We start from the raw sequence: 12469 nt of genomic DNA on the forward strand, positions 1-12469 counted from the left end.
ACTTAATAATGCGTTAGTTAGATGGCTCTACTCGAGTTACAATAAAAGAATGAAGAAAATTGCTCCATGGGAAGCCGAGAAAATGCATTTTTTTAACGTATACCGATTTTGAACTTTGAGATTACATTCTCTACAACCTAATTTTTGATTGAAATTTTGCTATTTTTGGCAATTTTCACTGGTAATATCGATAGTTTTTATTATAATAATATATGTTATGAGTATGTTAAAAATATGAAGATTGGTGTGGAGAAAGAGGACAAAAATAAAAAGGTGATGGTTTGAAAATTATGATCCTATTGTTTTTATCTTTGTCGTAAATGTCGGTCAACTTAGACCGGTTGTATCTCAGGAACCACTCATCACAATTAAACGTTTTTTCTTTTAAAAGAAGCGCCCTGCCGCTTTTTTCCAATACCGTTTTTATGATTTAATTTAATTTAACATTTCCCGAGATATTCTATTTGTTTATAAGCCAAAAAATTGTTTATAATTTTAAAATATTCCTGAGGCCGATTAAATTGTTAAATTTTAATTCTGTAAAGTACATTAGATAGGTACAGTGTCTTTTTATACAAAAATCATAGTTATTCTTATGTATCATAATTATTATGGTTATTATGCCAACCGTACATTTTTAATTAACAATTCAATTGTTGTTAAACTGTTCATTCAATTTTCACCGATTTCTGGAATTATAATCTATACGAAAAAAGTTTTTATATTACCAAGTTATTTAATTATTGATAAACAATTACTTATCTAAAATTTTAGTTGAAAATTAAAGATTTTGTTGGAAAAACCCGCATTTTCCGGGGAAAATTTTCGTCAATGTAAATCGGGAAAAACATTTCTATGCAAAATTAAATTACGGTGAATTTTTATTTGGGTGTTTTTGGTGTAAAGTTAAAATCATTGGAGTTATAGAGCAAAAATTGAAAAAAACACGATTTTCGGGCGCCATTTTGTTTATAAAAAAAAGTAGCACATTATCTGCGGACTTTGCATACCTATATTATTAATATATACAATCATCAGATTCGATTCTAGCAATAAAATTGCTGGTAAATAACTTTTCCTTGTATGTTTCTAATTAGCCCAGAGTATAAGAATATTATGTACAAATTATGCTTTAATTGATAATATGATTTGTTTCAGTCGGTGACGTTTAGAACTACGAGCAGAAACCTAGCCAGATCGTTATTCTGGAAAAATATGAAGATGTACATTATTATTGGCGTCGTTGTTACTGTGATCGTCTATTTTATTGTCTCCATTTCTTGCGGAGGCTTATTATGGCAAGGATGTATTTCGAAAAAATAATTACCAACAAATATATTAGTGAACTTAAGATACATCATATAATTTTAGGGAAAATACTTTTTATTTGTAATGTTTAAATCATGATTTTATTGAATTTTACCATGCAGCAGGTGTGAGAGATTTATGTAAGTACAATAAGATATGGTTGAATGCTCGAATATATAAATTTTACAAATAAAAGGCAGAACGAGCACAGTTATTTATTAAATCTTGCCTAAGTACTTTCGCCCTCATAGCATCATCAGGGGCAGTTCGTCAAAAAAAAAAAGAATGTGTGTGTACTTTGTACGCACGTAAGAAGTTATACATACTTCTATTATATATGATTGCAACGAAATAAATATACTTTCAACAGGTTATTTGTATTTTATTTAAAGATTAAACTAATTTTTACTAACTATCCAAATTTTTTTTTAAAACAATAAGAAAAATAAAAAAAATTAGAAAACACACGGGGATTCGAACCGGGTACCTCTCGATCTCCGGTCACGCGCTCTACCACTGCGCTATACTCCCTTTGCTTTGACAGGTTACAAGATTTTTCATACATACTGACAAATTTAATAGACCAAGTGAAGTATACAAAAATACTTTAAATATGTATACTTACTATTATTATAAAATATCTTATTCCCCAGGAAGACAAATCCAAAGACACAAAAATTATAATAAATATATTTACTAAAAACACTAATAATATATTCTTTTCACGCACACTTCATGTGTGCTACATAAAGTAGTGACTAACATACTGTCGGTATGCGCATGCGCCAGTGAATGTAAAAATTCACCCTCGTGCCTAAAGAAGTATAACTTCAAAAAGAAGCTATGCAGCACAACCCGGAATGTCGTAGACGTTATTTACTTAAAAATAATTCAAATAACACACAATGGAATAATTGTTCAGGGGCTATCCGCTGGGAGGGTTGACATGTCGACAGTGCTTACATTGTGGCATAATTTGTAAGCCGTCCCCCACGGGTGATAAACTCAGTTCTTTTTCTTCACTATATTTTCTCTTCTTTTCAATCAGATCCTTTGGAAACACAAAGAATCTACACCAGGTTCGCTTTCAAGAAGCAGTAGAAATAAACAAACCAAGACACGTTAAATGCCACTAGGAGCACAACCGAATCACGTATATACATGTATATACATTGTAAATCCCAAATCATGATTTCCAAAGTTTATACATTGTGTTTATACGTTGTTTGTACATTGTTTATACAGTGTAAATTATGATTTGGGAGTGCTTCTAGTAGCATTTAACGTGTCTTTGTTTGTTTATTTTTACTGCATCTTGAAAGCGAACCTAGTATACATATCCCTCTTTCACTATAGTTTTTACAATCCGGGACAAAGCACATTACCATTTTTATTATTCGCGGTGTGCAAGTACTTGGAAGGGAATTGAAAAACGATCGTGCGCGAATAGCGGAGAAATATTGCAATTTTCTTAAATAATTCATATTGTCAATTGAAATTGTCAAATTGACGTACATTTCATATCTACTGTCATTGAAGAAGAAAAATTATATATTGCTGCACAATATTGATACGATATGCAATTATTATATAAAGGTAAATTTAATTAATTGTATTTTGTTTGCAGTACTGCATTTTAATAACTAAGTTTATTTACTACATACAATTGTCTACGTTTTAATAACATAACCTGAATCTTATTTTTTCTTCTTATTATTTTTTTGGATAATGGCCTTGACAATTATCCAGTAACCAGGACTAATATAATTGGCCAATATAATTAAAAGTGCGAATAAAGTTGCAGAGCGTAGAAATAGGTGTCGCTTTACCGAACTTGCACGGTCCCAATACAAAATACAATGGTGCACAAAAGTTCCTAACCGTTGCTTGGTTAATATCACTAAAAAACTATATTTCGTAGAAATTTAAGACCGAATAGGGAACTTATATTAATTTATGTTCGTTTGCCCGTAAAGACGATTAAAATCGAAAGAAAATTCAAATTATAGCGGCCAGCCCAAAACGCGCCCTCATTACGTTTTATATTCATTTACTTGTAATCATTGTATGGTGTATTTCAGTGTTATAAATCTTTGTAAAGTTGCTGTAAACCAGCGGTTCTCAACCTTTTGGAGTGATGTACCACTTACAGTTATTTTTATTATTTTTGGTACCACCTATATTTTCAAATTGTATTATCAATACTTACTAAAAACTACTATTTTAATTTTTTCTGTGTTTTGTGTACCACCGCCTATAATGATATGTACCACCAGTGGTACATGTACCACAGATTGAGAACCTCTGCTGTAAACTATATATTTCATAATATTTGAGTATTTTGGTTAGGACAATTTTTTTAAAATGTCCGAAGAGGGTTTTTCTAAATAGTCGAAGCAATAAACCACTGAACCTCCGAAAAAAAAATGACAACACGGATCTTAATAGTTCTTTTTGCATTCGATTCGTGAATGCGCCAGGAAACTTTGTGAACCGGAGCCATAATATAATATTGAAAAACTGCATACAAAAAATGCATTCTTAAAGTGCATCTCAAACAAACAATAAAAAATATTCAGAACTCGTCAATTATTATCGGCGGAAATGAGTTCAATTTTGTTACTCAGAGGTTTTTGGGGTCGCTGAAAATGAATATAACGTCAAAAGTGATCTCCGGAGTACCTGGTGCCCAGGGTACCTACTGTGTACCTCGTCTTGTGGAGTTTTCGGCAAATTCATTAAAAATTAGTCAAAAATCATTACATTGGGGTTTTTGGGGCCGGTAACGACGAATATGACATCGGAAGTAATTTCCGGAGTACCTGGTGCCCAGGGTACCTACTGTTTACCTAGTCTTGTGGAGTTTTCGGCAAAAAATTTATTAAAAAATTAGTCAAAAATATTTACTCGGGGGTTTTTGGGGTCGCTAACGACAAATTTGACATTGGAAGCGATCTCCGGAATACCTGGTGCCCAGGGTACCTACCTACTTCTTATGGAGTTTTCGGCAAATTCATTAAAAAAATATCCAAAAATAATTACTCGGTGGTTTTTGGGTCGCTGACGACGAATATGACATCGGAAGTGTTCTACGGAGTATTTGGTACCCAGGGTACCTACTGTTTACCTCGTTTTCTGTAGTTTTTGGCAAATTCATTAAAAAATTAGTCAAAATTCATTACTCAGGGGTTTTTGGGGTCTTTGACGACGAATATGACATCGGAAGTGATCTCCTGTGTACTTGGTGCCCAGGGTACCTACTGTTTATCTCGTGACTAATGATTTTTTGCTAATTTTTTAATGAATTTGCCGAAAACGAGGTAAACACTAGGTACCCTGGATACCAGGTACTCCATAGATCACTTCCGATGTCATATTCGTCGCCAGCTACCCAAAAACCCACCCGAGTAATGATTTTTGGCAAATTTTTTAATTAATTTGCCGAAAACTCCATAAGAAGTAGGTACCCTGGGCACCAGGTATTCCGGAGATCGCTTCCGATGTCATATTCGTCGTTAGCGACCCCAAAAACCCCCGAGTAATTATTTTTGACTAATTTTTTAATACATTTTTTGCCGAAAACTCCGCAAGAGAGGTAAACAGTAGGTATCCGGGCACCAGCTACTCCCAAAAATCACTTCCGATGTCATATTCGTCGTTAGCGGCCCCAAAACCCCTGAGTAATGATTTTTGACTAATTTTTAATGAATTTGCCGAAAACTTCACAAGACGAGGTAAACAGTAGGTACCCTGGGCACCAGGTACTCCGGAGATCACTTTTGACGTTGTATTCGTTTTCAGCAACCCCAAAAACCTCTGAGTAACAATTGAACTCATTTCCGCCGATAATTGACGAGTTCTGAATATTTTTTATTGTCTGTTTGAGATGCACTTTAAGATTGCATTTTTTGTATGCAGTTTTTCAATATTATATCATGGCTCCGGTTCACAAAGTTTCCTAGTACCCCAGGCTGTGGGTGAAAAATAGGTCGATTTCAGGATATAATTCAGGAATTTTTGAAACCTATCAGGTGTTGTAAAGGACGATGCCAGGAATAACTTCTACTAAAATGTAACCAAAAATATTGTGCGCTTTTTTTTATTGCGATTTTCATTTGTTAAATTTGCAATTTTTAAAGATTTTTAATTTTGCAGCTTAGGATATTGATTTTAGAGAAAAACTTTTTAATAGAAAGTTGTAATAAATTAAAAAACCTACAATATGAGGTACGGTAATTTTAATTTGGTCAATTGGTTATTGCAAAACAGCCTGCGAAAGGTCCAAAATGGCCGTTTTTTACAATTGCATTATTTATTGTACAAATAATTTTTTTTTATCTTTTAAAGCTTTATAATGAAGATCTTTCAGTTTCAAACATAAAAAAAATTGTAAATTCAGATTAACGAATTTGTTGCTTAGATATTATAAATTGTTTATCCCAAGAGGTCAAATGTCGAAGGCTATAACTTTTTGAAAAAAAAAAATCGTAGAGGGTTGGTGAAACATCTAATCTCCTTCTAAAGAGTTATATTTTCATATTCTGTCATATTCTTTCTTCAAAACATTTTTAAACCTCTAATTTTTGGGTTTGAAAATAAGGGGGCAAATTTCGTTAAAAACATTTAGAGCTGAAGCGGCCCTGTACATCCTATTAGTTTTTAACTTACAGATTATTGTTGCTGAAGATGAAACGAAGATTTATAAAAAAATAAAAAATTTCTACGACCAAATGAAGCCGAGATAATTTTTGGGTTTGAAAATAAGGGGGCAAATTTCGTTATAAACATTTAGAGCTGAAGCGGCCCTGTACATCCTATGAGTTTCTAACTTACAGATTAGTGTTGCTGAAGACAAAACAAAGATTTATAAAAAAATTAAAATTTTCTACAACCAACAAGCCGAGATAATTGTTTTTTTTTCTAAGTCTTTATTTATAACAATTAAGAAATTATTTTACAGTCATTGACTAAAGAAAGACTTATATTATCTTAAAATAAAAATTATTATAAAATATAATTACATTTAATTATTAAAAATTATTTTTAAAATCGCTGCTTTTGCGAGCGGCCGAATTTTGCAAATCGTCCGGCTCGCTTCAAATCCGCGCGGTCGGAAAATTTTTACGTAACTTGTATTAAATTTTGACAGAAAACAATTTAATAATATTAACATTATAATATACAGTCTATTTACCACTGTATTTGTTTTTCTTGATAAACTTTTATATGTGAAATTTCATTTCTGAAGAAATAATATTAAAAAATGATACATATATATTAAATATATAACTATATTTTTAATTTTTTCATTGTTATATAAATATAATAATAATAATGTTACTTCTTACTATAATATACAATATAAAACTTTTTCTTCTTGTAGTGACTATTCTTTTTGGATTTCACATATAAAAGTTTATCAAGAAAAACAAATACAGTGGTAAATAGACTGTATATTATAATGGTAATATTATTAAACTGTTTTCTGTCAAAATTGAATGCAAGTTACGTAAAAATTTTCCCAGCGCGCGGATTTGAAGCGAGCCGCGCGGATTTGAAACGAGCCGGGCGATTTGCAAAATTCGGCTGCTTGCAATAGCACCGATTTAAAAAATAATTTTTAATAATTAACTGTAATTATATTTTATAATAATTTTTATTTTAAGATAATATAAGTCTTTCTTTAGTCAATGACTGTAAAATAATTTCTTAATTGTTATAAATAAAGGCACTACGATTTAAGAAAAAAAAAAACAATTATCTCGGCTTCAGTTGGTTGTAGAAAATTTTAATTTTTTTATAAATCTTCGTTTCGTCTTCAGCAACAATAATCTGTAAGTTAGAAACTCATAGGGTATACAGGGCCGCTTCAGTTCTAAATGTTTATAACGAAATTTGTCCCCTTATTTTCAAACCCAAAAATTATCTCGGATTCAGTTGGTCGTAGAAATTTTTTATTTTTTTATAAATCTTCGTTTCATCTTTAGCAACAATAATCTGTAAGTTAAAAACTCATAGGATGTACAGGGCCGCTTCAGCTCTAAATGTTTATAACGAAATTTGCCCCCTTATTTTCAAACCCAAAAATTAGAGGTTTAAAAATATTTTACGCATTTATTTACATCAGAATATGAAAATATAACTCTTTAGAAGGAGATTGGATGTTTCACCAACTCTCTACGATTTTTTTTTAAAAGTTATAGCCTTCGACACTTGACCTCTTGGGATAAACAATTTATAATATCTAAGCAACAAATTCGTTAATCTGGCTTTACAATTTTTTTATGTTTGGAATTGAAAGATCTTCATTTTAAAGCTTTAAAAAATAAAAAAAATATTTGTACAATAAATAATGCAATTGTAAAAAACGGCCATTTTGGACATTTCGCAGGCTGTTTTGCAATAACCAATTAACGAAATTAAACTTACCATAGCTCAAATTGTAGGTTTTTTAATTTACTACAACTTTCTATAAAAAAGTTTTTCTCTAAAATCAATATCCTAAGCTACAAAATTAAAAATCATTAAACATTGCAAATTTAGCAAATGAAAATCGCAATAAAAAAAAGCGCACAATATTTTTAGTTACATTTTAGTATAAGTTATTCCTGGCATCGTCCTTTACAACACCTGATAGGTTTCAAAAATTCCTGAATTATATCACGTTTTTTCACCCACAGCCTGGGGTATAGCGCATTCACGAATCGAATGCAAAAAGAATTATTAAGATCCGTCTTGTCCTTTTTTTTTCGGAGGTAAGGAAGATTTTAGTGCTTTATTGCTTTGTCTAAAAGGGCAGTTTGATAACTTAACCATTGTAAATAGGTTTATGGTGGCCACATATTTTTAAAAGTAATAATAGTAAGTTAATATTTTAATATGTGCTTTGTCCAGTGTGTGTTATTTGTATTATTGTTTTAAGTAAATGTCTACAACATTCCGGGATATGCTTGCTGTATAGCTTCCTTTTTTTTTACCAAATGTCCCCAATGATGCTATGAGAGCGAAAGTACTTGGGCAAGATTTAATAAATAGCTGTTATCGATATCTTCCTTTCATTTGTAAAATTCATTTGTTTAAGTGTTGTTTTTATGTTAAACGTTATTTTTGGATCTGAGAATTACCAGTTGTAGAAAACCAAAGAGCAGTAGATATGAATAATTGCAGTATTAATAAGAAAACATGGTGAGGCTTTGATTCACGATTTTTATGTAATTGAGAACTTTGATACAGCGAGTATATAAAGAAATAAATTATCTTTTGTAACATTATTATTGTCACTTGGTTCTATTGTTTTAAAAAATATATTAATGTACCGGGTGTCCCAATATGAATGGCTCTCGGCCATATCTCAGGAACCGTTTATAGTACAGCTTTGAGAAAAAAATATTTATAACAAAAGTTCCCTCGGGAAAAGCCTGGAAATTATTTTCATAATTGTAAGTCCCCGCTAGAGGGCGTAATTGAATATCAAAAATTAAAAAATCAAAATATTACAAAATTTACCTAATGAAAGGGCACTGAAAATCCAATCATCGTATTCTTCATAAAATTCTGCGTATATTTGATTTCACAAGTTTAACCTACCTTTGCTCTTCAAGGTAACCTACCTGCTTTTCAATCTTCTCTTGAAAGAATAAATGCTGGCATCGAAAATGATGGGCAACAATTTGAACATTTAGGTCGTCACTGTAGTGCTTTTATTTCTTTGTTATATTTTATAGTGTTGTTTGTCTTATTGTTGTTTTAATTAATTATATACGTTTACATCTGGAAAATGTTTCTTTGTTTTTTCCATAGCACACTACTTTCCTTAACTTCGTTTACAGGTGACATTAACAGTTGTTTAAAATTTACAAGTTTTTTTAGATATCTCGAGATCGAAAAAAGGTATCGACATGCGGTTTTCGGTATTATGTTGCTAATTTTGTCTAATTTTGTAATACAGGATTAAAAATGCATACTTGTATTTAATATTCTCCAAAGAAAACTAGACTTCCGAAAATAATTAAATAACGCCTACTAGCTGGCATATTACATTGACGAAAAAGAGCTGTTTTCAACAAGACCAAGTATGCAAAATTCAATTTAGCAGAACCGGACTTACAATCATTTATTCATAGGAAGGTTCCCACTCACCCCACCTCTTATTTGCAAAGGTAAACTTAAACTTGTGAAATAAAATATGTGCAGAATTTTATGAAGAATACGATTATTGGATTTCCAGTGCCCTTTCATTAGGAAAATTTTGTAAAATTTTGATTTTTTAATTTTTGATATTCAATTACGCCCTCTAGTGCTAGACCTACAATTATGAAAATCATTTCCAGGCTTTTCCCGAGACAACTTTTGTTATAAATATTTTTTCTCAAAGCTGTACTATAAACGGTTCCTGAGGTATGGCCGAGAGCCATGCTTATTGGGACACCCGGTACATTACATTCACCCTGGCACTATACTCAAATTGTCTACTTTTGTTGTATTTTCAATTTACATCGTCCAATTCTGGAATTTATCGTCTTTGCATTGATGCATTATTAATCAATCTTCTGCCTCCTCCATTAAAGACTCACTAAAATTGTGGCGAAATAGTTTTACAATATGTTTTAGTAGACTGATTGATCTTGTATTCATATTTTTAAAATTTTTCTTTTTTGGTATTGGAAGAAATATTGAACTCGTCTCCAAAATATTGAAATCTATACGATTCCCGCATACAATTCTTCTATTATTTATTGGTATATTAGTTTTATAGAGACAAAGAAAGATTAAAAGAAGCAGTAACAACCCTGGAAAATGATGCACAGAAAAGAGGCATAAAAATTAACGGAGAAACAAAAACGGAGCAAATACTAGCAGGCAACAAAACATACTGGAGATATCATAGGCTAATGAAGGACAAGAACTTATCCAGAAATACAAAACTGAAAATATACAGAGTCGAAATCAGACCAGTAGTTACATACGCAACTGAGACAATGTGCCTCACTGATAAAGATGAAGAAAAATTGAAAATACTCTACAGAAAAATCCTCAGAAGAATTACTTACTTATTCCTCTTCACTCCATGCGGAGCATAGGGCGTCAACCGTCTGCCTCCATTCTGTCCTATCCTTTGCACTAATCTTTATTTCTGCCCAGGTTTTCCCAATAGCATTAATTTCTTTGTCCACACTTCTTTTCCACGTTTCTACGGGTCTACCTGGTCTTCTCTTGCCATGTGGTGTGTATTCTAGGGCTTGCCTCGCTATGTCTGTATCAGGTCTTCGTAGTGTGTGCCCCTTCCAACTCCATTTCCTTTTGCATATTGTCTTAGATATAGGTACCTGGTTAGTTCTTGTCCATAATTCTTGGTTTGATATGCGGTTTGGCCAGTAAATGTTAAGAATCTTCCTTAGGCATTTATTTATAAACACTTGCATCTGTCCGATACATTTTCTTGACACTTTCCAAGTTTCTGCTCCGTATAATAACACAGTTTTCACGTTGCTGTTGAATAATCTTATCTTGGTTTTACTTGTCATCTGACGTGAAGACCACATTTTCCTTAGCATATTGAATGCGTTTTGAGCTATTCCTATTCTCCGTTTTACGTCCTCCTCCGTCCCTCCTTTGTTGTTCAAAATACTGCCCAAGTAGTTAAATTTCTCTACCGTTTCTAATTCCGTGCCTTCCAGTGATATTCCCATTTCTCTTGGTGTATTTATTTTCATTATCTTAGTTTTTCTGACGTTTATGTTAAGTCCGACCGTCTTCCCTGCCTCTGCTACTTTTTCAGTTTTGCGTTGCATGTGTTGTCTTTTTTCTGTTAAAAGGCATACGTCATCTGCAAATTCCAAGTCCTCAAGTTGGTTAAAAGCATTTCATCTTATTCCAGTCTTATTACTAGTAGCCTTAGACATGATCCAGTCGATTACTATCAGGAATAAGGTTGGAGAGAGCACACAGCCTTGCCTTACTCCTGTACCAATATCTATTTGTTCTGTTAACTTGCCTTCGTGGACTATGCGTGCTGTGGACCCTTCGTAGAACAGTTTTATAATTCTGATGTACTTGGGAGGCATTCCGTATTTCTCTAGCAATTTCCATAAGGCTTTGCGATCTACACGATCAAACGCTTACTCGAAGTCTATAAAGTTCAAATATAGCTTATTCTGCCACTCTAATGATTGCTCTATAATCGTTCTCATCGTACAAATGTGGTCAATGCAGGATCTTCGTGCCCGGAATCCAGCTTGGTTTTCTCTTATAACTTTATCGAATTCCTTCTTCATTCTTTCAAGCATGATTCGGGTCATTATTTTGCTTGTTGTGCATAGCAGGGTGATCGGCCTCCAATTTTCACATTTGGATGTGTCGCCCTTCTTAGGAATTTTTACAATTAAGCCTTGCGTCCATTCTCTGGGTAGCTCTTCGGTTCTCCAAATTTTATTTAAAAGTGTGTACAGTATAGAGGTGGACGTTTCGATGTCAGCTTTGATTAACTCAGCAGGGATATTGTCTATTCCGGCAGCTTTTCCTCTTTTTAATTGATTAATTGCATCTTTTATCTCTTCATGGCTGAATTCTTCGGTGTTCATGTTCATTGGTTGTCTGTTAGGTTCCTCTTCTATTTCGTTTATTATATTCTGTTCTTCATAAATTTCTTTAAAATATTCCATCTAGTAAGAATTTGTTGTTCTGTTTTCAGTACGACACCATCTTTATCTTTTATTTTAGTGGTACCATTTCGGCTTGTTCTTGTCAAGGTTCTTGTGATGTCATACAATTTTTTTAGGTGGTTTTCTCTTTCCGCATTTTCAGCTTCATTAATGAGTCCGTTGTAGTATGATCTTTTGTCATTTCTTGCGCTCAGAAGAATTATGGGTCCTATAAGAATGGAAAAGGTAAAAATGAGAAGAAATGAGCTAAGAGACATAATCCAGGGAGAAGATATAGTTAGATTTAAAAAAATTGGAGAAAAATCCTTTGTAAAAGGTATAATTTTTTTTATTAAAAATCCCTTTAAGAGCTACCTCACAAAACGTTTTCGATTTTATAAAAAAATCATCATCAGTGTTAAAACCTAAAAATAAGTATGGATAACCGTTTTAATGAATGCAAAGTTGATATTTAAATTTTGACTAAGGTTAAAGCAAGTTGGTTATACTAACAGGTTGGG

The 12469-nt window shown here is 32.3% G+C and overlaps 1 protein-coding gene across 1 annotated transcript in view; it reads left to right on the plus strand.

The window, feature by feature from the left end:
• Positions 1-1680, plus strand: part of LOC126883021 (vesicle-associated membrane protein 7) — a 35904-nt gene extending 34224 nt beyond the window's left edge. The window contains exon 5 of the mRNA XM_050648203.1: positions 1159-1680. Coding sequence (XP_050504160.1) covers positions 1159-1323 — 165 coding nt within the window. The 3' untranslated portion in view covers positions 1324-1680. The remainder of the gene's footprint in view (positions 1-1158) is intronic.
• Positions 1681-12469: the final 10789 nt, after the last annotated feature.

Source organism: Diabrotica virgifera, chromosome 4, assembly GCF_917563875.1.
Source record: "Diabrotica virgifera virgifera chromosome 4, PGI_DIABVI_V3a".
NCBI lineage: Eukaryota > Metazoa > Arthropoda > Insecta > Coleoptera > Chrysomelidae > Diabrotica > Diabrotica virgifera.